Source organism: Pseudorasbora parva, chromosome 19 (assembly GCF_024679245.1).
Source record: "Pseudorasbora parva isolate DD20220531a chromosome 19, ASM2467924v1, whole genome shotgun sequence".
NCBI lineage: Eukaryota > Metazoa > Chordata > Actinopteri > Cypriniformes > Gobionidae > Pseudorasbora > Pseudorasbora parva.
In genome coordinates this window covers 31,246,496-31,273,902 of record NC_090190.1, presented here as the reverse complement: position 1 = coordinate 31,273,902, position 27,407 = coordinate 31,246,496, and the positions used below count along the sequence as shown (strand labels likewise).

Below are 27,407 nucleotides of genomic sequence, written 5' to 3'. Positions count from 1 at the left end.
TGTAGAGGGTCCATTTCGCAGTGACGCTAAAAAAAGGGTGCTATATAGTACTAAAAGTGGTTCTTTGGCTTGTATAGCACCACTGCCGTACAAAGAACCTTTCAAGCCCCTTTAAAGGTTCTTTACACACCAAAGAACTACTTTTGGTGCTGTTTAGCACCATTATTGAGGAAGAAATAAAATGCGATATGGCACCTCTTATGGGTTCTGCATAGCAACATTTGACAATGGTGCTATAGAGCACCTTTAAAGATATGGTGCTCTTTGGCACCAAAAGTGGTTCCCCTATGATTACAAGCCAAGAACCACTTTTAGTGTCAAACAGCACCAATTTTTTTAGAGTGTATGTAGATTTGTATATCATGAGTTTACAGTTACATAAAAAGTCTACAACCCCCTGTTAAAACAGTGTTTTATGATGAAAAACAGACAGAACTTTTTTCATGTTAGCTGATGTCTTTTTTATTTGTAAACATCATATAAATGCTGTCGAATAGACCTTTAAGCCTGTCAGATTTTACATTTACACAGCAGTTCCCACTGCAGCCATTAGCACATTTCGGGCATCTTCTGCTATGTCATTTAGAGCTCTCTTCAGCATTATTACGACTGTCATATAGGACATTCCTCCTGCCGCCACAGAGCCAATAATGGGTATGAGGCTCACAACATATTCAACTACATCTTCAGCTACAGCCAGGAATGCAACACCCAGTAAAGATAATATTGAAGCTGGGTTTATCCCAAAACGCAGAGGACACTTCATAAGACTCTTCAGGACTTCTATGCTCTTTCCAGATCTCTCACAGAGCTTCTGTAGGGATGGATCATCTAGACCAAAAGCACTGTAGTACATTTCTGTCTCTTTTTTGACAATGGCTAAATCTACAGCAACTGAAAGACCGGGAAGAGGAACTGTATCCACTAAAGCAGACAGTAAGGCTACTCTTGCTATGTTTTTCTCAAATGCTTTCTTCTTTTTCTCATTTATCTCCAGTGTAATATTTGGCAAAGCCAACAGCAGCACACGTCTCTTATGCTGTGGAAGCTCTTTTTCCATCCTCTCCTGCAGCTGTTGATAATCATACTTGCCGAGGTCCCAACCAGAGATCAGGAACACGACAGGAACATCTATACCAATCTTTCTCAGACCTAGACAGAATCAAAAAGACATAAATAATCATTATTATATACAAATTATCATTGTCATTATAGGCTATTTTATTGTATTGTATTAGACTATTTTTAACAGCATATATTTATATACAAAAACAAATATTTGGTGTGCAGCATTATATTAAAGACAACATGATCTTAATAACTTACCATTTTCACAGTCCTCTCGGATGGTCTCCAGTGTCTTTTTCTGGTCAAAGTTCTTCTTTCTCTTCTCAGCAGTAATGGTTGAGTCAATCTTGGAACGAACAAAATAAAACTTTTTCCCCATTCTCATGATCTCTTTGGCCAGCTGAGTGTGGCATTCTCTGAACCGATCTGAAGCAATGATGATGAAAAAATCATAGAGTTCAAACTGAACCAGTTTAAGATACTCATCGGCTTTGAAGTTTGGGGTTCCAATGCCAGGAAGATCCCACACTTTCACATTTTTGTATTTAGGGTGAAGGTAAACTTCAGGCTCCATAGTGGTTTCTACTGGGCCAGTTTCAGCAGAGCCCTCTTCTTCATCTCCTAAACCCCTGAATGCATTGACAAACGTGGACTTTCCAGAACCCGACTCTCCCATTACACCAATGTTAAGTTCAACAAGATCTTGCTGTTTGAGGTAATCTTTGATTGTGTTTATCGCTGATGGGAGATCCTGAGTAGATATGGATTTTTTAATATCCTCTAGGTCCTGAGTTATTATACAGTAATCTTCAAACATAGCCATCCTAAAAAGACCTGTTAACAGTATTACAAAAAAAAAAACTTTAGGAAACTGTTAGTAAAAACAACATTTTATGCTTTTTTTTTTTTTTTTAATGTGTGAAGTCCATTTATGTGCTTTAGCTGAAACTAAACAGTCTTTCATTTATCACAAAGGCATGAATCAATATTCTTCACAGTGCTGTCAATCCATTAAAAAATAACTATTTATTCACACATTTTTCTGTAATTAATCACGATTAAAAACATACATTTTTATATTGTAATCATTTCAGTTACTCTCCAAATTAATGTAGAAACCAAAGATATTACCTCATTACATATTTACCTGTATTTAGCCTACCTGTGACCTTCCCACCTGTACAGTAGTAATTTATACAGAAATGGAATAAAGTTATCAAAAGGTCTGCACTAATAATTTATTATAATATAAATTAATCCTTATTATAGTAGCCTACCATTTTCTCTGTTACCTTTGTTCTTTGACCTACAGACATCACAGCAACCGTTTTATTAGCCTGCTGCTGCCGAACATGGCGTGGATCTGTTGTCATCTCATTCTCTCACATATCTTTAAATTAATTTAAGACGTTATTTAAAACATTTAACTAAAACAAGCTCTTAAGAGAAATCTCCACAACTTGATAAATGTTTGTATTTTGCTGCCTCACACTAGTCCTGTAGACTGTATGTACGATGATAGTTCACAGACTATTTCAGTTCACAACATGAAAGGTATTGCTGTCAAGACAGTAGGAATACATTGCAAAAGCGACTTATGTTATCTTACCAAAATGTTCTGTGCAATTTACACATCAGCAACTGACGATGACTTGAAGCCTTTGTTTGCCTAAACTAACTTTCCCCACTGCAATACTTTCACTTTCACTGCAGCTGAGCGGACAGAGGCTTATAAATACTTGTCAGAGCTATTTATAGGATATGGCCAGATAACATTTATACCCGCGCATAAACATCGCGACACGAGCGACGCAACGCGACACAATGTCACAAATCACAGACAAACGAAAAGAAGTGTGAGGAGTTCTCCCCCTCGCAACACGTTACACAGATTAGGCTACGTGTGTAAAAGTAAAAACACATTCACGATTTTCGCGATGCTTCTCTATATTATGGAAGGCTATTAGTTGAGGAACTTGAAGGGTTTGTCTTTGTCATAGGCTATAATATCAATGGTTCTCACTTCTAGACATCTTGAATATACCAAAACGTTCCACCAGAGGTCTCTGTCGCATCACTGGTTTTAAACTGGCATGAAGTTGGTTTGACGTTAGACGTTTGATATTCGCAAATTTAGGGACCGTCTCTAAAGTCTAACGTCTAACGTCAAACCAACTTCATGCCAGTTGGTTTTAAAATATAAACGGTCTCAAACGCTTCAAATGTGCTTTTCTCCTCACAGACGTCTGAGCTGATGGCTGTGCGCGCGCAGCATTTGCTCAGGTGGTATTCTATGCATTTACAGCAAAGATGAGACAATGACCTTTACTGAAAGGCTTCTGTTAAATGGAGACTCTTATAAATTAGTGTGAGGGTGGAGAAATGGGGTCATAGCCTGTGACTACCTTGTTGAAAGATAACTGTGAAACAGATGTGACTGTTTTATTACAAGATAAATATCATGGTAAGATCTAGATCTATTCATATGACATATAGGCCTTTTTGCTGCTTGCTTTTCTATGCGCTGCCCTCTGAAGATAAGAAGCTAAAGAAACCAGGTTAGGCCTATAAAATGTTTTTCTATTACAAAGGGGCTTTGACCAGACTCTCTAAATGATAATAAACTATATGTTTAATTCGTATGAGAATGTTTGCTAGTTAACAACACCCCCAAAAAGTATGCTGCTGTTAACATAAACCCCAAATTGTAACATCTACATAGTTTCCTGAAAGATATTGATGGATTAATACAGACAAACACGTCTTTATGTTGTTCTTAATGGTACTGAATTCCAACCCTCTGTCCTGCTGTTGATGGTGTGACGCTCTTCATATGATGAGAACGGCGAGAAATGGACTGCATTTATATATGCAGAAGAGAAATGAGGAAATTATAATCAATGTAGCTTTGTCAGCATTGTCCTTATCTGGCGTTTCTGTTTACTGAACCTCTGTCCACCTCATTATTTTCCCGACAGTTGAAATTTGTATGTTTTTTTGTCCCCAATTCAACATGAAAACTGTTATGTTTAATTTTGGAAAAATACAGTTTTTGTTTAGGGAGTGTTAAGGGATAGTTGGGGTTAGATATCTCACTAAAACAACTTTGGAAGCCTATCTCTCTCACCCACACACAAACTCATACGTTTGTACATTGTGTTCCAAGACACATCCAGCTCTTTAGAATGTTCTGTCCTGCCTCAGCACTATTTACCAACTCCCCATGCTGCGTGGCACACGTAACATGAAATCTTATATATCTCAGAAAGATCAGTTACATATGCTGCAGCTGCTGCAATGTACACACCAATACAAATACACAATGTATTTGGAGGTGGATTATAATAGATATAACACAAACACATGTTGGTATTCCATGTTTTATGAGAACTTTCCATAGATAATGACTTTTATAGGCCTACTGTACTAACTACTGTATATATTATATCCCTAATCCTAAAAACAACCCTCACAGAAAACATTCTGTATTTTTACATGTTCAATAAAAAAGCTGTTTTCATCATGGAAATCAAAAATGTAGGAAATACCTGGACCACACACACGTGCACAGACATCTGGCACGCTATCTTTGTGGAGACAATCTTTTAGACGTAAGGTTTTTATACTATACAAACTGTAAATTCTATCCCCTTACACTAACTTTACTCATCACACATGCATTGAGTAGGGCTTTAAAATTTAAAAAATAACTAATTTACAATGATTTATAAGCTTTTGTACCCATGGGGACCTCAATTTAGGTCCCCACAATGACTTAAAGTGCAATTATAGTGAAAATATATTCCGCTACTAGCCTGACAAGCCAGACCCACATCAAGATGTTTGGTCTGGAAACTCACCATTGACAGGGCTCAATCCGAGGGGCGGGATAAACGGTTTTCTTTCAAACTCCCTCTGCACGCGATAGGATAGCGCTACAACCAACCAGAGCAACGAAGGTGAAGCAGAGCTCGTTGATAGCATAGATGGTTGATAGATTAAACATTCGCCGTATCCGGTCAGCAAAACACGAACACATCTTCCCTTTTTAAGAATGACTTCAGTGCCGTTCTTTGTTCTTTTCTCAGAGAAAAGCGTAACTCCAAGTTTTCCAAATAACACCCGACCGACTTTATCACTATGCAGATACTGATACGCCTCTGAGCTTTTCAAATTGCTCATTGCCTTACCATCACAGGCTACTGAATCAAGAAAATAGCTAAAAATACCGTACGTGATACGAGGCCACTTTTTTTACGTCATCTTCCCAACCAACTACAGCGGAGGGTAAAGGTACTGTTGTTTCACCATTTTTAAGTTCGTTGAGGTTCTGTTCCCACATAGTTAGCACGTTTGGATAGCTTGAATGACTGTCAATTGTTAAATGTCAATGTCTTCCCGCTTGTTTATTTCGAACCGGAAGACGCACCCACTTTTGACGCAAGGGTTCATGGGGCGTAGGAAACTTGTGAGGGAAATGCATCGACGTCACTTTCCCCCTGTAACACCCTCAGCCGGGGCTGAGTGGCAGAAGAGCTGCTGCGTGACTGGAGTTAATGGAGGAAAACACGAGTAGCGCAAACAATCCTTACAACTTACCAAAGATTCAGTGATCCATGGATAATGATATGCAGCCAGGAATCGTGTTTTCCTGACATTTTTAGGAGCCTCATTTCAACAAAAATGTTTATAACTGTCATTCATCACATTTTTCAAGTGAATCCCGCATTTATATGTGGATGGGTCAGTGTTTTGAAGCGTGCAGTGGTGGTAATATACTTTATATTCACTAAAAGCTGTCACTCATTCAATAAACGCAATCTCACAAAGTTCCGCAGTGATGTTGGTCTACAATGAATCTCTTATGTTCACAATGTCTGCACTTACAGAGGATTGCTGCGCGTGTTTAACTGAACTCAGCGCCTGGACAAACGCTCGAGCGGTGAGTGATTCCAAATTAAACACCTGTGATTGGCCAATTTCATTGTAGAGGTTCACAAACATGTCTGTGATTGGCTACATTACTCACCGAGGCGAAAACACGTTGGAAATGTAATCATTTGACGAGTGCAAATACAGATACACATTGGATCTTTTGCTATCTCCTTTTCGCTGATAATATGCAATTATTACAGAGGATTACATATCCTAGACAAGCAGTTATGTGCAGCGTTTCACTCTAAAAGCAGAAGCTGTAGCAGTTGGCATTGGTTTGAGTGAGAAAATTACACGCTATTGTCAAGCACGTCTGAAGCTCAGAACAGCGATGACTATGCGGTCCGTGGACAAGCCTCCCCCTACCCCCCTTCTGGCGCCAGGCCTGGTTTTGTGAGTTTTCGCTGCATTCGCGCTGTAAACCAATGCTGCCTCTCAGTCTTTCTGCCACTCAGCGGGGCGTAATCACAGTCACTCCAGCTGACGATGACGTCACGTGTATTCCCTCTATAGAGAGTTGCTAGACGATACCATAGACCGTAAAAAAATATGGACCACTCGACATCATCTGTTTCTGCTTGGCAGATTTGAAGCTTTTAGGCGGCCTGCACGGCGCGGACATCTTGGGACCGAGTCTGCGCAGTAGCGATTTCGGGACCGGAGTGGCGCAGTAGAGTGCAGGAAGTAGAGCAGGAAGTCCAGCTGCGATATCAAAAGCCCGCCCACACTCTCGCAGATGCAGAACAATTAATTATGTTGGTGTGAAATAAACAGTTATGGAAATGTAGAAATTAAAGCTAAAGCTCCAATCTGCTCCCAAACATTTCGAAAAAAGTCAGTTAGTGTCCAGTGACAACTTCACTCAGAGAAGCCGTCAAGGCGTTTCTCATTGTCAAGGAAGGATCCTCGGAAGCCAGAATTCCAAGGATGCTACGTCATCGACATCCGACGAAGGACTGTTCCAATGTCGTGGATCCTCGGAATTTCAAGTCCTTCGTTCGAAAAATATGTCATATACAGGAAAGGATGCATATGAGTAGCCTTCGCGCTCTTCGCATTCTCAAATCACCCACAATGCTATGCGCGCAGCTTTGCTATCTTCAGACGTTCCCGGAGTCGGAGCGTGAATGGGGCAAATATGCTTGTATCGGGGTTTGTAGATGGGAAGGAAGGAGGCGGGAACCGGCGAACGTTCAAAAACGTTATAATAAATAATAAACAAAACGAAAGTAACGCGGGAAGCCCCTCACGGGCGACTGCCCGCGTACACATAATAAAACATAAACAAACCATAAAAAAAGTACAGGCCTGGTCCTCTCTCGTCTTCCACGCTCCTCCAATTATACTCCCGTCACTGCCATGAGCCGAGACCGGTGTGCCGATCAGCTGCCGCTCATTATCACTCCACTGGCCCGCTCTCACGGTCCCTCACCTCGCTGCTTGCCACAATGCTCTTATTTACGTTACCAAACATTTGTTATAACCGTAGTAAATATAAGTAAAGTTTAAAGTTTAAATGCCGGTACAAATTACTACTGTATTGATATTAAAAAAAATACAAATAACGTTACACATAACGTTATTGATGGCCAACGGACCTTTTCACTGACATAATGAACCAAAGATTTGCACTTGCTAGCCTGTTCCATTTACGTGTTCTCCGAATGCTAAAGAGGAGCCTCGCCTAGTCTCTGAAGGAAGTGACTTGGAAGGATCAGTCCTTCCAAGGAAGCATCCTTGACATTGAGAAACACCTAGTCTCAGCTGTCAATCATGACGTCACACCCCCCGTTTTTATAGCATCAAATAACTTACTAAAACTAAACTTATTTTAAAAACGAACACTTGAAATGAAATCATCGTGATGATAACTGCCTTCAGTGACATAAACTAACATTGGGGAAAAAATATTTGAAGTGGAATTTTATTATTTAGTTTGCCCTTGCGTCCATTAGAAAACACAGAGGGGCGGCTATACTGGGACCGGTCAAAGGGGGGCGATCGAGGCGCGAAAGCTTCAGTAAATGAGAGGGAGACTGCAGGCTTGGACGATACTCGTGAGTAGATTAGATTTGCTGCCGCTAGGGTGCGTCTAGATTTCTAGGCTATTCCGCTACAGGAATTAGTGTCCAAATGAAGTTCCGGGTAAATTTTCCCTTAAAAAATTCAGGAACTTTCTGGGGTGGGACTTTGGTGCTGAACATGGGGATTGGTTGAGTTCACACATCAATTTGATTGACTAACTCCAAGCAGCATTTTATTTTAACTACCATTTTTACAACTCTGTTGCAGGAGTTGTTTGCTAGTCTAATCAACAAAGTAGTTTAAAAATATGGCAGATTAACCGATGATGAGGTTCAGGCTTTATTAAGCTGATATGGGGAGGATGAAATCCAGCGGGAACTGGGAAGTCATGTACAGTCCTACATAACCGGAAATATTAAAGGTACTTTAGACCATGATGGAAACACAGATAGCAACAGGTCTGGGGAAAAAAAGATCCTAGGACAAACTGTTTCAAGTAATTGTGGTGGAAACAAGGCTGAAGTCAGCAAGGGTGCAGGAAAACACGAAGATGACAAGAGAACGACTAGACCCTAGTGCAGGCCTGCCCTGACCAATTTGCTGCCCTAAGCAAGATTTTACTTGGTGCCCCTTGTATCAAGGTTTAGCCCTAACGTTACATGTTATCAATCAAAGTTGTGAAAACTGGTACTGTTTTATTTAAGTTGTGTTTTAAAAATTGTACCAAAAAAACATTCACTGTCTGGCACGAGTGACCAAGCACACTAAAAATGAAAGCAATCCTACATTACAAGTCTACAATAGATACGCGAGAGGCGACGCGACATAACATTCCTAACGTTAAGGGGGGGGGGGGGGGGCTAGACTAGAGCGAGAGAGGAAATGCACGCCCATAAACATTGCTCTCAAGCTTCAGATCCAGTCGTCCGTGAACACTTATCGGTTAGTCCGCGCCGCGGTCCACATTGACATTAAGCGACTTCAACACAGCATTCCGGGAAGGCAGCGCTGCATTTTAACCGATTTGAACGCAGAAATGACGGGAAGCTTCACAACATCGCTTCAGTCGCATAGCAAAGTGGATCTCCACACTCCACGAAGTGTGTTTTTGACGGAGCGGTCCCAGCGATAAAGGTTCGGTCCTGCTTTGGAAGCAGCCGGTGAATAAAACTGCTTCAAATGTCTATGCTGTTGCTTATCGTCGCGTGAGTAAACATCAATAAACGACACGATCGCGAGTGCTTCGTCATTCAAAAGCGCTAACGGTTAGTCCATTGTTGTTCTATATATAACGTTACACTAGTCTGACATGCAAAACCGTTTTGCTTGCTACTGCTAAGGTTTAGTCACATACAATAGTCCATAAACCGAATCATGTCCTCATAAACTGCGAGTAAAGACACACAAATGTTGACAGGCCACTAAATACAGTACATACCACAGAGACGGACGTCCTGGTGCTGCTGGTTTTCCTGTTCAATTTATTTCAGCCTCCGAATTTGATTCTAGATCATATCTATTAGCTGAGATCGATAGCAAGGGTTTCTCCACGCTTGAGGACCACCGCTTTGCGTGCTCATCATTCTTTAGCTCCGCCCACACGATGCCTCCAGGCGCTCGTTTTTTTCCGGAAAGACTCGGTACAGCCCATATTTCTTTTATAAATATAACAAAACTAAAGACTTTTCGGAGATATGAAGGATGCAATACTACTCTATAGGTACTCAAGATTGACATGAGATTGACTGAAACCGAGTGTTTCACCCCCCCATTTAAACTGTTTACGTGTTCTGTATCTGACGCAGTAAAGCACTCACTGGCAGGGTTTTTTTGTGTAATATTTCAAATTAATATTTATAAAATAGTACCATTAATAAAACCAGAAAAATCACTAATTTGGCGCCCCTATGGACGAGTGGCTCCCTCTATAAAGTCGTGAATTGTGGTTTGAAGTTGTAACTTACAAAACCTGAAAACTTCTCAAAAACCTGCCTGGAACGCAACATAATATAGGTTACACATGGTGATGAACTAAATGATGAACAGCTGTGATGAGGATTAGTATCTATGGCAACCGATGAAAACTCAAACAAAGGAAAACATGTAATGAATGAAAACAAACTAAAAGTCCACGAAAAACAAAATGAACAAACACAACTGATATATCATGACAGTATACGCCAAGTCTGACCTCCCTTTCAGTTTTCCCATTAGAGTGAGCAAGATGGTTTTTGTGAAAATGTAAAAATGTATTTATTGCCATTTAAACAAGGCTAAACAAATTCTGATTTTGACCATAGAGAGGCGCTGTGGCAGTAAAAATCTCAAGCTATAGTCTTATTTAGCATATAGGTTTGAAGTGTTATTTTTTTTAACCTCTTGAAAGTCGAATGCAGTATTCTAAGATAGTTCTAATCTTTGTTTTGTTGATATGTGCTCAATGAATGATGTGGCATACAGGATGTGTCAAGAGTTGGTCAGCAGGCCAAAGGATCAGGCACAACAAGAACTGCAGGAGAACAAGGAAATAACAGGGGATAACCTTCTATCCTGTGCTAATGGGAATGACGTGAGAGAGTTCATGCAAAGTCACACTCATTTACTTGCCGATAACCTCTGAGTGAGCGGTGCGGAAAAGACAGGAAATCTTCCATGTGAAAGTACCAGCTGAAGAGTTTCTGGAAAAGGAGTATGACGTCTGTTTGTCACAGATATCCACAAATCAGACATCTAGGTAACACAATCTATAAAGAAACTTTCGGACAAATTAGACCTAGATACTCAATGACTGGGCAAAATTTGATAATTGTCTACAGTTTCAGTATAAGCCTAATAATACATTTTTTATGGATTTTTAAGAAGTGTTTTTCTTCTCAAACCTTCTGATTGTCGCTCTTTAGCAAAAAGTTATACTGCTTGGAGAAACATCAGGAATTTGCATACTTTGGACCTGTCATAATTTTATGGTTAAATTGTTTTATTCTATTCAAATATAATATTAATCATAATAATCAATCCATCTAAGTAATCCATTCAAAATATGTACAGTTGCAGGGATGCTGGAGCCTATCCCATAATAATAGTAGTAATAACAACAACAACAATAATAATAATAAACAATTATATGTATAATTATATTATTATTATTACTATACAAAAGATATGCCCAATTTCTAAATAAAAATAAAATATTCATCATGGTATTTCTGTGATCATGCATAACAAGAAAATAACTTAAAACATAAAATATAATTTCCATAAGTGTAATAAAAAATATTCTGTGGAGAATATAATCAACTGTGATGTTATTTTTGTCCTATGATAAATATGATTACTTGGCTTGGATTAAACGTCTAAAATAACAGCCAGAACTCCAACAAAGCCTGCCATAAACCCTCATTGTAAAACATGATGGATAATATGTCACCAGCAAAAAATTAGTCTTGGAGACCGAAATACATGGAGGCATTTCCTTTCGGGTGAAAATTAAATTCCTGAGCTGATTATTACACAAGTCTTTTTTTATGGCATCTTTTTCAGCCGTGTTGCGAAATGACTTGCAGGTGCAAGAGAAAGTGCGTTGTGTTATTTTACAATCCTGACTGAAAAACAGTGATGGTGTTCTGTCACGGTTCATGGATTCCCTGTCTCACTCTTGGGTGCGTGTTGAATGTAGGTGAGGGCGGAGCCTGGGATTGGCTCATCACGCACCTGTGGCTGATCACCTGCACCAGCTGCAACTCATCACCTTCACACTATTTAGTCTCTCTGTTTCTCTCTTGTCTTTGTCAGAGCGTTGTTGGATGTTTCCCCTTGTGTCTCCGTGTTGGTTGTCGTTTCCCCCTTCCGTGAAACGCTGGATCCTTTCCCGGAATACCTGTACCGACCTCCCGAGTCACAGCTGCTCACAGCCTGCCCGTGTCGCCAACAGAGCCTCTCTCACTGCTCTGTCTTATCCGGACTTCTTCAGTGTTCTGAGTTTTGACTTCTGTGACACTATTCTGTCTATAAACTGAGTTACTTGCAATTGAATCCTGCCTCTGTGAATCCGTTACAGAACGCTCTGACCAACCATGGATTCAGCAAGTATCAACGCCCTACTGACCAGCAGCAACGAGAGACTGGACCAGCAGGAGGCGAACTTAACTGCCACAGGACAGGCAGTACACACCTTGGTGGCACGGGTGGCCGAGCTGACCCAACAGATGCAACAACTCGTCGGTCCCACTGTGCCCGACCCACCGCCGATTCCCCACACACCATCTACATCGCGGCAACCGGAACCACGTCTGCCTACCCCTGAGAGTTATGCCGGTGAGAGCAATTATTGCAGAGCCTTCCTTACCAAGTGTTCCTTGTTTTTCGCTCTTCAACCACAGACTTTCAACACAGAAAGATCCAAGGTGGCATTCATCCTCACCCTGCTCTCCGGACGAGCCGCACTTTGGGGAACGGCGGTGTGGGAGAATCAACATCCTTGCTGCTCCTCGTTCCAGACGCTGGCGGCAGAGATGAGAAGGGTGTTTGACCGAGCGGTGACCGGAAGAGAAGCGGCACGTCAACTCGCAGAGCTCCGTCAAGGTAACCGCTCGGTCTCGGACTATTCCATCGAGTTCCGCACCCTGGCCGCCGAGTGCAAGTGGAACGAGGAGGCACAGTGGGACATGTTCCTGCATGGGCTGGCTGACCGCATCCAGAAGGAGATATTCACCATCGACCTTCCGGAGAAGATTGACGGTCTCATTGACCTTGCGTTGAGGGTGGACACTCGTTTGAGTCGGCTGAGGTCCAGGATGGAGCCTCAGCATGGGAGTGTCGAATGCCCTCAGGCCAGCGCTACGGATGCGGTCAGCTACACCTTCGACCCGGAGCCCATGCAGGTGGGTCGAGCTCGGCTCTCCCGGGAGGAGAAGGCAAGACGGAGATCCCGTGGTCTTTGCCTGTACTGCGGCGGGAACGGACACCTGCTAGACTCCTGCCCGGTAAAAGACCACGCCCGGCGGTAAGAGGAAGGCTACTGTCGGGCGGGATCTCCGTGGAAAAGACCTCATCCTCCACTCTCCTCCCGGTGAGATTGCTGTGGGCAGCTCAGGATTATTCCAGCCTCGCCCTCCTCGACTCGGGAGCGGAAGGTAACTTCATTGACTCTGCCCTCGCTCATAAACTCAACATACCCACCATTGCACTTAAAAACACCATTTCTGTCATCGCACATGGACCAGAGCCCGTGAGACTCTGCTCCAGGTGGGAGCGCGCACCAAGGCTAAAGCCGATCGCCACCGGTCTAAGCCTCCCGTTTACGTCGTCGGTCAAAAAGTGTGGCTTTCTACCAAGAACATTCCTCTCCGCTCCGTATCTAATAAACTTGCTCCCAAATTTATCGGCCCGTTCACTGTCACCAAGATCATTAGTCCGGTGACAGTCCGCCTCAAACTCCCTCCGGCGTACAGGAGGATTCATCCCGCCTTCCATGTATCCAAAATCAAACCTGTTTTTCACTCCCACCTTAATCCGCCAGTCCCGGTTCCCCCACCGCCGCGACTCGTAGATGGGGAACCAACTTATTCGGTTAATCGCATTCTGGATTCTAGACGGAGGGGACGCGGTTTCCAGTACTTGGTGGACTGGGAAGGTTACGGTCCGGAGGAGAGAAGTTGGGTTCCTGCTAGGGACATTCTGGATCACTCCCTTATTGATGATTACAATCAACAGGTAAGGTCGGCTGGGAGCGTCAGGGGACGCTCCTAGGGGGAGGGGTACTGTCACGGTTCATGGATTCCCTGTCTCACTCTTGGGTGCGTGTTGAATGTAGGTGAGGGCGGAGCCTGGGATTGGCTCATCACGCACCTGTGGCTGATCACCTGCACCAGCTGCAACTCATCACCTTCACACTATTTAGTCTCTCTGTTTCTCTCTTGTCTTTGTCAGAGCGTTGTTGGATGTTTCCCCTTGTGTCTCCGTGTTGGTTGTCGTTTCCCCCTTCCGTGAAACGCTGGATCCCTTCCCGGAATACCTGTACCGACCTCCCGAGTCACAGCTGCTCACAGCCTGCCCGTGTCGCCAACAGAGCCTCTCTCACTGCTCTGTCTTATCCGGACTTCTTCAGTGTTCTGAGTTTTGACTTCTGTGACACTATTCTGTCTATAAACTGAGTTACTTGCAATTGAATCCTGCCTCTGTGAATCCGTTACATGTTCTTGTGTTTCTCAGTACTCTATTCTTAAAAGCCTGGTTTAGCCAGATGGCAGGCAGGGTGGTGCAGTGTCTCCCTTTCATGAGCCAAGTCAAACACTGGCCTCGGCCGTATAGCTCTCCATTTCTGCGGGCCTTGCGCCCCGAGCACGAGAACAATGTGGGTTTGAAGCCTCCTGAGTTTTCCTCTGCCAGACACCAACAGGAATGAGAAGAATTCCAAGTTATTAGAGAGAGAGAAAGATCATGTTCTGTGGATTAGCAGAACGGCTAAAAATACTTTGATCTCCTAACAGACTCCACGTAGTCTTGTATCTTGGAGGAAACACCGTATGCCGCACATTTTTAAGCCCATAAACTTTAGTAGAGGGGGAAGAATTTTGGAGAGCGATCAGTCTGGAGCTGGGTGGCCATAAGCAGATAGAAACCTCTTTGTGTGTCAGCACACACTGATATGGGATTTTATGATGCAGCACAGTTAGCGTTACTCACTCACTTGCGTCCAAGTCCTCCTGACTACAAATATCTAATTAAAACTTGAACAAAGAGATTATGTTAGGCCTTTAAAGATTATTTTCTTGATTAAAAGCAGTGGTGCGTGTTTGTTTTACCTGTTGAATGTAGGCAACCATGTATCTTTACAGCTAATCACCTTTATGCTTGAGTTTAGTGGTGGATAATCAAATGGTGCGTTCAAGTCATTTTGGTTGGCGCGAGATGGTGATAAAAAAATACAGCAAGATTTTTTTAACTCTTATTCTACAAAAAGATTGATAAAGAATGCAGGTCAGGTATCTTTTTGTTGAATATTTTTATTCAATTAAAGGGGTACTTCAGCGCTGGGAAGATGAATGTGTATTTAAACTTGGTCATTAATGTAGTAGAAATATGAAATTATTTTTTAATTTGGTGCCTTCTAGACTGAGAAAAGACAGAAAATGTATTTTTGTCTCATGGGGATGAAAGACTACAATTTCCAGAGTGCTTCGCTGCGTTGTGAGGCCATTCCCAAAGCCACCTAATGGATTACTGTGACTAAGTTAGAGAAGCCACTACAATTAAATACTGAGCGTTTGAGTTCAATATAATGAGTGAGTCACCGCGCGAGTATCACAGCACTGAGCACTAACTGCAGGAGTGAGATAAATGAGCTGAGCTCTCTGCTGTGAACTGAATTGTACAATACCATTGTATTGTTAGTTTTATTTTACATTTAAATTAATCATTTAATTAATTTCAACAATTTACCATGAATACAGATGCTTCATTCCTCGCATCTATCATATTTTCTCACTGACATGCCTTCAATTTGGAAACTCTGGGCTAAGAGAAATTGTCCATTTAAGTAATGTCGGAAAGTTTGTATTTTTGAGTTGAATGCACAGGTTTGAGTTGAACACCACATCATTTAAAGGGTTAGTTCACCCAAAAATGAAATTTATGTCATTTAATGACTCACTCTAATGTCGTTCCACACCCGTAAGACCTCCGTTCATCTTCGGAACACAGTTTAAGATATTTTATATTTAGTCCGAGAGAGTGTGCAAGTGTATGCACACTTTACTGTCTATGTCCAGAAAGGGAATAAAAACATCATCAAAGTAGTCCATATGTGACATCAGTTAGTTAATTAGAATCTCTTGAAGCATCGAAAATACATTTTGGTCCAAAAATAGCAAAAACCACGACTTTATTCAGCATTGTCTTCTCTTCTGCGTTTGTTTTCAAACCTCAAATAAAGATTAAAACGGTAATGAATCAGCGGACTGATTCCTGATTCGGATCGCGTGTCAAACTGCTGAAATCACGTGACATTGGCGATCTGAATCATGAATCAATCCGCTGATACATTACCGTTTGAGTCTTTATTTGAGGTTTGAAAACAAACACGGAAGAGAAGACAATGCTGAATAAAGTCTTAGTTTTTGTTATTTTTGGACAAGTGTTATTTTTAATCCAAGCCTTTAACAGTGTAAAATAATGTATTTTAGTATGCATGAAATAGCATTTCACCCCCCCCCCCCTTAATATACACTCATGTAATGTAATTACAAGTTGAACATATAGCTCCATGTTAAATCAGAGGTCTTCAACCCTGCTCCAGGGGACCTAGAGTGCGTCTCAATCAGTTCCCTAGTTCAGTTGTCAGGGCACTGATCAGGGAGTCAGCCCATTGATCAGTGCCCTGAATAGTGAACTATAGGGAGCTGATTGAGACACAGGGCTAGTGTCCTGCAAATTTTAGCTCCAACCGTAATCAAAGACAGGTGAAGCTAATCAAGCTCTTCACAACGGCTTGTCAAAAATACACAGGTGTTCTGAAGCAGGTGGGAAATAAACTTTGCGAGACAGTGGCCCTGCATCCCAATTCGCATACTACCCATACTAAATAGTACTCGAAAATAGAATTAGTATGTCCCAAATCGTAGTATGCTGTTGAAAAGGGTATTCCAAAGATACCCGGATGGTTTACTATATCTGGTCTGAATTCGAAGTGCGGATCGATGCACACTCTTAATGGCTGATATTACCCACTCCCATTGCGAGTTGGACGAGGATTCGATTAGAACTACAAACGCATATAAAAAGAGTTAAAAAACTACAAACATGATGGATGTGCGAGTCTGACCGTTAAGTAGAACTTTTGAAATGACATGTTTGGCCAATAACTTTTAAATGCATCATTATATTTAAACTGCAAACACGAGGAGAGTCTGCATTAAAAACCTACAAATGGCAGATCAACGTGTAGCTACATTTCTTTCCGATATGGTAGGAAATTAAACTGAATGTGGAGGATTTGAACGGTGATGATTGACAGAGCAGTTTAAACGGTGACGGGATACACATAACTAAGCGACAGAGTCTGTTAAAGGTAACGAAGTAGTCCCGAAGCGTGCATACTTTTCTGCTACACACTTTAAAGTATGTACTTTTTCTTCACAAAAAGAGTACATACCTTTAGGATGTAGTATAAGTAGGCGTATTGACGCAGCATTGGTCCCCAGGAGCAGGGTTGAAGACCTCTAGTCATGCTATCAACAAACAAATGCATGCTAATCATGCTAGCAACATGAATTCAGATGCTTCATTCATTGCATATTTTCTCACTTACATGCCTTCAATTTGGAAACTCCTGGCCAAAAGAAATGGTGCATTCAAGTCATGTCGGAAAGATTGTATTTTGGAGTTACACCACAGGAACACCACATAAAAAGGAGAAAATATGGCAGACGAAACAGATGCAGAGTGTATGGATACACCAAAAAAAAAAGAGTTCTCTACTTGTCATTCAGGTGTGATCAACTCAACATAAATAGGATCTTTCCTGAATGACTCGAACACACCAAAAAGTGATTTAAGTATTGTTAGCACATTGAAATGATTGTTTAAAAAAGCACACTTTCCCAGCACACCAATATTTGGCTGAAAGCTAGCTTTAGTAACAGCTGTTGCAAGTAGCACATAGCAACACTCTTGCTATGTTTCATTCCATAAAATGTGCATGCATACCTCAACGTGTTGTAGATGCTGACACATATCCCTGTGGGTCACCGACCACCCCAAATAACTTGAATAGCTCTGGTAATGCACTGCCTTTTGTGGCTTACCCATCAACGTACTTCAGAAAGAAGTAGAACAAGAGAAGTAGACAAAAATGTTTTCCTGTCAGCCCCTTAAGCATTGCTAATGTGTAATTTGTGTTTACAGGGGAGTTTAAAACTGTGGCTTTCCTCTGTGGTAATACTGAAAGTCACTCACTTAAGATTTTCTCTGATTCCCGTGGAGGGGAAAGAGAGAAACAGGGTCCACAAAACATCTGTATCCTCCAAACATTTGTCAAAGTAACCAGTGGAATTTTTACATAACATGGCTTCCCAATGTAGGAAATGAGTGTGTTTATGTGGTTGAACTATTTTCATTAGAGATTTTAGTGGGAAATTTCAATTCAGAGAACCTTCAATGACTCTTTATGTTAGGGATGAGTAAAACACATTTTATTTTCAACCCAATACTAAGGTCAGTTATTTTTTATATATCGATACCTCTATTAAATTATTCTTTTTCTGTCATTTACAAGGATAAAATGGATATACCCATAATTATAGCATTTAAAGACATTTCTAACATAGCCAGGCATTTTTGTGTGTTCCATTTATTAACCCTGTAAAGCTTTTTAAATGGAACAGTGTATTGAACCTTTAGCTCAGGGGTTTCCAATCTTAGGGCCACTGTCCAGCAGAGTTTAGCTCTAACCCCAAACAAGATTTATTTGGTGTGTTTTAGACATATTAGTTAGTTTTTATTTGTAAAACTTTATTTGTAAAATTTGTTTATTTGATATTTGTATCAATAAAACTTTTGTTTGCAAATGTCTGCTCAGATGCTTTAAATATAGGACCTGGTCAAACGTATTTTGTTTCAGGCTGATGTGAATTTGCATACTTTGTATAAATTGTATCTTAATTTTAATCAATTTTTAATATATTTGCTTCTTATTTAATAAGCAAATATAGCAGACAATATCGCCTTAGTACTGGCACGGTCATGCATTGCACACGTGTCTCATAAATAAACCGAAACTCAAAAAAGTATTGTGTGTATCGCATACTTTACAAAATCAAATGATTCAGAAGAATGTTGCCACTGAAATGACTGGAAAAAAATCATTTGAAATGATATCTTTGAAATCATAATTGAATTGCATTTTGTTGTTTTAAATACCAAATATTTTATTTATAACATTCATCATTAAAGATTATTTATATTGACTGAATAATAACTTGAAGGTATGTTCAATGTCACAATATTAGGCCTGTTTTTTTTTTAGCATGAGACTTCTTTCAAAAACATTAAAAATAGTACACTGAAACAAATGCTATTACTATTTTTGTCTTGTTTAGTCTAAATACCTAAAAAAAAGCTTGTAATACTTCAGTGATAACATAAAATGCATATATACAGTAAGTAGCTTTCACTCTGTATCTCTAAGATGATATTTAAATTAAAAAAATTATAATCAAAGCTCTGTAGTTTTTGTTGGGTGGGGGGGGGCATTTAAATTTCAGGAAATCATCTTGATCATGTCTAAATGAAGTTTACTTGACAACGGTGCACTAAAAACAAATGGCAACATTGTTAAAATGATCTTCATTCACACTGATCTACGAAAATTACTAAAAGTGTCATTGGCAATGCCACTTTGTCAAGAAATTCCCTGTGAACATGTAATATGCAAGCGTGAACATAATATGCATGCGCATTACGTCATCGGTTTCACAAATTTGCATATTTGTAGTTTATGTGGAGACGCTAAAGGCACATTGAAACTTGTTTTCAAAAGCTTGAGTTTTTTAGGCCCAAAAAAACTGTTGTCTTGTTAATGAACTCATAAAAAGTTTTTTGTGTTCAGTTTTCAATGTAAAAAAGTGTTGTACCCTAAATGCACTGAGTTGCTGCCATGTTATTGGTTGATTAAATTGTGTTAACTAAAGCCCCTTTCACACTGCGATTCCGGCAAATACACGGATAATGCGACCCAGCATTTGTTCCCGGGCCGCTAGATTTGGTCCATTCACACTGCCAGCGAAATACCGTAATATGTGCGCTTTCACACACAATGCTTAACGGTCCCGGAACGAGTTGACACGTGACCTGATGTGACGTATAATGGCGAGCGATCTCAGCTTCAGCGCGGATAGTAAGGAGCTCCGTGGTCTCGACTTGTGTCCAGTTTGCACACATTTCTGCTTGTTTAATGTCAGTTTCTTTTGTATTCGAACACTCTCTGCGTTTAAAACACCGACTAGCTCTTCTGGCACTGCAGGGTTGTATTATTGAAAAAACAAGCTCTAGGAGTCGCACGATAACTACGTACACGTTGCGGCATTAGTTTCGGCTTTTGTTCACACAGCGCTCGTCCCGGGTCGAATACCGCAATGTTACTAGGTCCCCGACCCAGGTTCAATTCGGTAATCAATGCCGGGACTTGGTTGCTTTCACACAGAAGGCGACCCGGCAATGTTCCGGGAATATTGCGGGTCCAACGTGCAGTGTGAAAGGGGCTTAACGGTTACGTGCAACTACTAAAATGGCTGGTGAGTGTATATTTCAAGATTGAGCCATCCATCTTGACTCTGTCACTCAAGAAGTTTGTAAGACTGATGTCACTGATTCCACCCCCCCCCCCCCCAAAATAAAAAAACCTTGCAAGAAAACATCTTTAAATACCTTGCCTATATGAGATGCTGTCTCCATCTGAATTGTGTAATCCCAGTGTTGAGTATCAGTCCCATAGGAGCATCTTATAACCGCTTCTCCAAGAATTCCAGAGGCGTGTCCCGCCAGGTTTGGCTGAAGGCCACGTTTCATGAGATGGCTGTGTAATCCAAGCAAACCCTCCCACCCTGATTCTGTCAACACCCAGTGTCCAATGCTCCTACAACTGCTTTCCCAGTCTCAAATGTGTGATGCTTCAGCTTTAGGAAGCGATGAACACCTCAGATGGATTCTGTATTGTGTAGCAAATTCAGAGAAAAGATGTAGCCTGATTACCAAGCAATATCATAAATCATCAGATTTAGTGTATGGTCTCGTGGGCTGTAATACATGGACAGAAGGTACTGGTGCTGGTGATGGAAATTTCAGTTCAAAAGAGGAGAATGAGGCCATAATGAGGCCTGTTGGTCACCCACAAGATTATTGGCTGGGAAGAAGATTGTGTTAAATAAATGTAAACAAAAAATTTCAAAAAAGAAAATGTGGTAACATATTTCATTAATTTATTTACGTAAGTGTCATTAATTTGTACGATCTGAATATTATGGTGCTGTTGTATGTTTTTGATTTTTAGAATCGCACTAGATTAGCTATGTGCTAAATTTATTAGCGGAAGTGCACCACCACTGTATAAAAATGCCACTGAATGTCAGAGTATGCTAAAAAATGCATTTGTAAAAATAAAAATAAAAACACACCCCCAAAAAAGCGTTAATGGAACTAAAGTTTGAATAATTGTTCTGATATGGGCAAGTAAGCACCACAACTATAGTCACCTATACATAACGAAAGCACACAGAGTAACAATACACACTGCGTATGAAATCAAACACTTTACACTTCCCTACTATATACAAACCCTATTCCAAAAAAAGTTGGGACACTGTACAAACTGTGAATAAAAAAGAATGCAATAATTTACACATATCATAAACTTATATTTTATTCACAATATAATATAGATAACATATCAAATGTTGAAAGTGAGATTTTTAAATGTTATGTCAAGTATTGACTCATTTTGGATTTCATGAAATCTACACATTCCAAAAAGCTGGAACAGGTTGCAATAAGAGGCTATAGTACAAGTTAAATGTACATATAAGGAACAGCTGGAGGAACAATTTGGAACTTATTAGGTCAATTGGCAACATGATTGGGTATAAAAAGAGCCTCTCAGAGTGCCAGTGTCTCTCAGAAGGGCAGAGGATCACCAATTCCCCCAATGCTACGGCGAAAATGGAGCAATATCAGAAAAGAGTTTCTTAGAGTTTGAAGTTATCATCATTTACAGTGCATAATATCATCCAAAGATTCAGAGAATCTGGAGCGGTCTCCAGATTGCGTAAGGAATGCCCTTGATCTTCGGGCCCTTAGAAGGCACTGCAGCACAAATAGGAATCCTACTGTAATGGAAATCACAACATGGGCTCAGAAATACTTCCAGAAAACATTGTCAGTGAACACAATCCACCGTGCCATTTGCCGTTGCTGGCTAAAACTCTATAGGTAAAAAAAGAAGCCATATTTAAACATGATCCAGAAGTGTAGGTGTTTTCTTTGGGCCATGGGTCATTTAAAATGAGTTGTGGCAAAGTGGAAAACTGTTCTGTGATCAGACGAATCAAAAATGGGAGTTATTTTTGGAAAACGGGGATGCCATGTCATCCGGACTAAAGAGGACAAGGAGAACCTAAGTTGTTATCAGCGCTCAGTTCAGAAGCCTGCATCTCTGTCTGATGGTATGGGGTTGCATGGGTGCGTGTGACATGGCACCATCAATGCTGAAAGGTATATCCAAATACAATAACAACATATGCCTCCATCCAGATGTCGTCTCTTTCATGACAATGAAAGAAACTTGACAACATGACAATGCCAGACCACATACTGCATCAATTACAACATCATGGCTGCGCGGAAGAAGGATCTGGGTACTAAAATTAATTGCCTGCAGATCTTTCACCCATAGAAAACATTTGGCGCATCATAAAGAGGAAGATGTGACAAAGAAGACAAGACAGTTGATCACAAGAAGCCTGTATTACAAAATAATGGGACAGCATTTCTATTCCTAAACTTGAGCAACTTGTCTCCTCAGTCCCCAGACATTTGCAGACTGTTATAAAAAGAAGAGGGGATGCCACACAGTGGTAAACATGGCCTTGTCCCAATTCTTCTGAGATGTGTTGATGCCATGAAATTTAAAATCAACTTATTTTTTCCCCTTAAAATTATACTACATTTTCTCAGTTTAAACATTTGATATGTCATCTATGTTGTATTCTGAATAAAATATTGAAAATTAAAACTTCCACATCATTGCATTCTGTTTCTATTCACCATTTGTACAGTGTCCCAACTTGTTTGGAATCTGGTTTGTAGTACTGGTATGTGGAAAATCAGTATTTCAAAATAGTATGTCTGAGTACATATGCTGAATTCGGAACTGCATACCATACTACTCTTACTATTTCTGCCATAGATTGATACGGTAAAAGTAGTAAGAGTCAGCTGCTATATGAATGCTATATGAGTGAAGCAATGGAAGTGATGCTGATAGGTCATGTGACAGTATGTTATGTGACCCATATTCATACTAAATAGTGGGACATTTTTTAATGGTCATGAAGTAAATTAAAATAACCTGTGTACTACCTAATCAGACAGCATGCGATTACAAATGCAGCAATGATTCCTGTTGGTCAACAATTTGAACAATGACAGCCAGTAAGAATCTATCCAACTTTAAGAGCTCAAGCATTTAGAGCAGCAGATGACAAACAGTGTTTGCTTCGAATAAACATAATAGACGTAACAGTTGCAGTTATCTTTATAATATACCACTCTTGGTGTGAACCTCAAAGTCAGCATGAAATGGGAGTCTTTTCTTCCCTATTGTGTCGGTGAAATCAGTCATACAATTTCCCAAATAACCTATGTAAGTGAAATGGCTTCGGTACAAGACAAAATGTAGGGTGGGACTTCATTTTTGGGACTTTGATTGGATCCTTGTCATTTGCTATTGCTCATTTGAGTGACAGGTTGTCCCACCCTTTTTGCTGCTAAATGCCAGAGAAGAGATCCATGCTGAAAAAAAAGCTGGATGGCTAGTTTTAGGGGGGTTTTGGACTCTTTTTTTGCTGACGAGGCTGGTCAAGCTGGGAGACCAGCTAAAACCGGAACACCAGCTTGGCCAGGCTCGAACACCAGCTTGACCAGCTACGCCCGTGTGAGAGACCAGCTTAAAGAGATAGTTCACCCAAAAATTTAAAATACCCTATGACTTACCCTTAAGCCATCCTATGTGTATATGACATTCTTCTTTCAGACGAATACAATCAGTTATATTAAAAAAAAATTCCACCTTCCGTACTTGTGAAGAACGTGTTCAAAGCGCTTGCAATACATCGGACGTCATATGCTGCATCAGTTACGCTTTTTTCGTAAGTTGAATACGGAAAATGTATAGCGGTTTAAATATTAGAGAAACACATTTGTTTCCAAAGGCCCTTATTAACACTCTGGAGCTTGAAAGAGCTAGGACATGACTTTTATTTTATTTTATATATATATAACTTCAATTGAATTAATCTGAAAGAATACATGTCATATTCACTGAAGATGAGTAAATCATGGGGTAATTTACATTTTTGGGTGAACTAACACTTTAACCAGTTAGGCTAGGCTGGTTTTAGCTGTTTTGTTTTCCCTTACAAGAGGGAGCCTACATGAATAATAATAAAAAAGATAAACTCATAAATAATTATTTATAAATTATATGACATAAAATATTGGCTTAGAATTGGCTTTAAATGGCTTTAAGTCTTCCATTAGATAGTATATGTTTTTACCTTGTACTGGAAGATTGTAATTCTTACTGATAGTTAGCTCCTTGTTATTTCTTATGTAGAAAATGTGCTGCTGCTCATGATTAAACAACCAGTCATAGAACATCCTAATGGTCTACCCCTGAATTTTAGAACAATGGGTTAAAGTGGGCGTGTTGTAATTTAGGAGGTGTGTCTTGTGCTTAGAGGGGGCGGGGCTGGAAGAGTTCGTCACCCTCGTGTGTTTGAAGCAGTCAGCTGAGCACAAGTTGTGCGACGCGGCTCTAACCTCGTACAACATGCGGGATCACAAGGAAAACGTTTAACCCTGTGCACAGTTTGTCATTCCACCCTGTACAGAAAACAATCCAGTTAAACACTCTCCCTTCTAATTCAACTTCTTCGTTCTTTTCCCGTGAAGATTACCAGTTTGGAGGTGAGTAGCCTATGCCAGACCTTTTGGATGGATGGGGGGCTGTGTTAAGAGCATATGGTTTCATGCTCATGGTATAGACATATGGGGGATATCATTTAGGAACGTGTATTTATAAAGTTTTTAGTATGTAATTTATAATTAAAACATACATGTTAACAAATGTGTAGCCTATAACTTATATTTTACAACAGGGTAGACTTAAAGTAAACTTTCACAGATGTTTTATGAGTGAAGCAGTCTCGAATAGAGTCGAGTCTGCTGCCAATAATCCGGTAAACTTTGCCCAGCCGTGTTTACAAACAACCCGATGTAGCCTATTATTATGTTTAGATCGTATTTATATTCACTTCTATGTCTTACTGTTAAGTTACATTTTCTTTCGTGTTGGGAATTGAGAACCGGACCTGTTTTACCGAATGATTGTGATGGTGTGATTTTCATGTTTTGTTAACGGTTATCGGACGTGCCGATGCGGATACCGCACTGATCTACTGACAGTTTTTAACGCACAAGGCACCGCTACTAGTTAAACATTGCGAAACAGTCCGAATGATTTTCTTTGTAGTGAATTATAAACATACAGTGCGACCAATGTAACGTTAGTCCAACTCGCCAAATGAATGACTCCTGGAAGGCGCTCTTTTTTAGTACATCAAAAACATTCAGCACGACTGGGCAACTTCAGTCCCAGAGGGCCACTGTCCTGCAGAGTTTAGATCAAACACTGATAAAAACTCATCTAGCCTGTAGCTTTCTAGTAATCCCAAAGACATTAGTTTGATTATAGGACCGAAGTTACCCATCCCTCATGACGAACGACTCTCATGAGCCTGTTTTTTTTTTTTTTTTTTTTTTTAGCGAATCAGCATCAGATCGCTACAGGTAGCTAGTCACATTCAAGAGCGAATGACTCCTTATGAGCCGGGCTTTGATTAAAAAGTACTAATGAATCATTATAGTGGTTATTGAATGAATCCTAATAACACAATAACTGAACAGTTGCTACTTTTGTCGTGTTCGTAAAGAAACAACAAAAGTTACTGCTATGGCGGGCATGTGTGAGAGTATTGACTAATGACAGTTCATTTTACAACTTGTAGTTAAAGGCACAATATGTAAGATTTTTGGATGAAAATACCCCCCCCCAAAAAAAAAAAACCAAACAAACAAACTATGATTTCCATACTGAATTTTGATGCAGAAAATGTATATTTGGTGTTTCTGACTTTTATATGGTTTTAAGATAACTGTTCTAGTGATCTTATATGAGAGGAGTCTCATGCTTGGTATTGTTGTACAGTGTGCTATTAGACTATCAACTTCAACATAATCTTAAAGGTGCCCTAGAATGAAAAAATGAATTAACCATGGTATAGTTGAATAACAAGAGTTCAGAACATGGACATGGTGAGTTTCAAACACCATTATTTCCTCCTTCATATGAAAATCTTGTTTGTGAGAAACACCACGGAAAAACAGGCGATTCTCGACATAACGCCATCTGTGATGCAATCGCTGGGATCATAAATATGTAAGTCTCCAGCATTTGTATACGGCAGGGCAGCGGCATGCGAGGATAGGGAAAATGGCATATCATGGAAATAGATGTTATGTTCCAGGCTGTGCAGGGGACGTGGGGACTTTTCATACCCTTCCCGCTGAACAAAACTATCAACAGGCATGTTTATCTATAATCGGATACTGCAACAATTTAATTAAAAGTTGTTCGCTTGCTCGGCCCATTTCACCACTGACAGTTTTTCTAACTTGGACAATAGCAGGCTTCCCTCAGCGTCTGATACTGGAGAAGTGGCAATTCAAACTATATCCCGTGAGCAGTAATTAGTGATTTTATCCACTTCTTTTTTGATTAAAATGGAAGCTTCTTAGTGAGACAACATTAACGATAATATCCCCTGTGTTGTCTAGATCTAATGCAAGATGCTACAGTAACAATAGGAAACTCCAAGTAGTATACATCAGTATGACAAATGTCAAAGTTAATATTATTTCCTGCCAGTGTTCTCATACAAATCTACAAAATACAACCGTAGATACATATGGCAATCCCTTTTGTCTGATATAATTATAATTTAGCCTATATAGGCTATTTTCATCAACAACACCTAACTCAGGAGCTACTATGTTAGTTTAACGTTAGTTGCTTACAGATCGCTCACTCGATCCTTCTAGCTAACGTCATCTCCACCACTTAAGTTGAAATGGTAGTAATTTGACAAGGCATCGTCACTTTGTTTAAAAAAAAAACAACAACCTGTAGGCTACTATACAAACAACATATGTGTGTGCTAACGTTACCCAGTTTGCTGTTTAGAGTTTGTGATTTAAAGTGAAGAAGCTATCATTGGAAAATCAAACGGTGACGCATTACAGTGATTAAAATGTTTTTAAAATGCTAAAAAACAATGTTGTGACTGCTGACGAAATGATTCAACGTGTAAAGTTTGTTATATATGCTAGTTCACATGTAGGCTGAAGTTATAGTACTGACTTTACGTTTTTTCAGGTCTTACTGAAAATAAAGAATAAACTTACCACTCAAAAGCATCCATTTCCAATCTCAAACCAATTGGTTGTTCCTCAAAATCTTTATCTTCGTCAGAAACAGGATCAAACATAAG

At 40.2% G+C, this 27,407-nt stretch overlaps 2 protein-coding genes across 6 annotated transcripts in view; one reads left to right on the top strand and one right to left on the bottom strand.

Moving 5' to 3' along the window:
• Nucleotides 1-456: 456 nt before the first annotated feature.
• LOC137047301 (interferon-inducible GTPase 5-like) lies at nucleotides 457-27,407 on the bottom strand. Of its 3 annotated transcripts, none has more exons than XM_067424881.1 (3): nucleotides 27,322-27,407; nucleotides 1,327-1,902; nucleotides 457-1,152 (listed from the first exon to the last, which is right to left on the bottom strand). In XM_067424881.1, the coding sequence occupies exons 1-3, from the start codon at nucleotides 27,332-27,334 to the stop codon at nucleotides 524-526; spliced, it is 1,218 nt and encodes a 405-aa protein (XP_067280982.1). In that variant the 5' UTR covers nucleotides 27,335-27,407; the 3' UTR covers nucleotides 457-523. The 3 variants fall into 3 exon arrangements, with proteins under 3 accessions (XP_067280982.1, XP_067280984.1, XP_067280983.1); XM_067424883.1 differs by lacking the exon at nucleotides 27,322-27,407 and adding an exon at nucleotides 20,452-20,535; XM_067424882.1 differs by lacking the exon at nucleotides 27,322-27,407 and adding an exon at nucleotides 2,678-3,008.
• grb10a (growth factor receptor-bound protein 10a) overlaps nucleotides 24,583-27,407 on the top strand; it is an 81,678-nt gene continuing 78,853 nt past the window's right edge. For all 3 annotated transcript variants that reach the window (XM_067424880.1, XM_067424878.1, XM_067424877.1), the window contains exon 1: nucleotides 24,583-24,765. The gene's annotated coding sequence lies outside the window, so the exon portion shown is untranslated. The remainder of the gene's footprint in view (nucleotides 24,766-27,407) is intronic.

Coding starts and splice junctions, on each gene's coding strand:
- LOC137047301 (XM_067424881.1), bottom strand. Junction 1,153..1,326: donor CCGAGAGGACTGTGAAAATG/GTAAGTTATTAA, acceptor GATTCTGTCTAG/GTCTGAGAAAGATTGGTATA.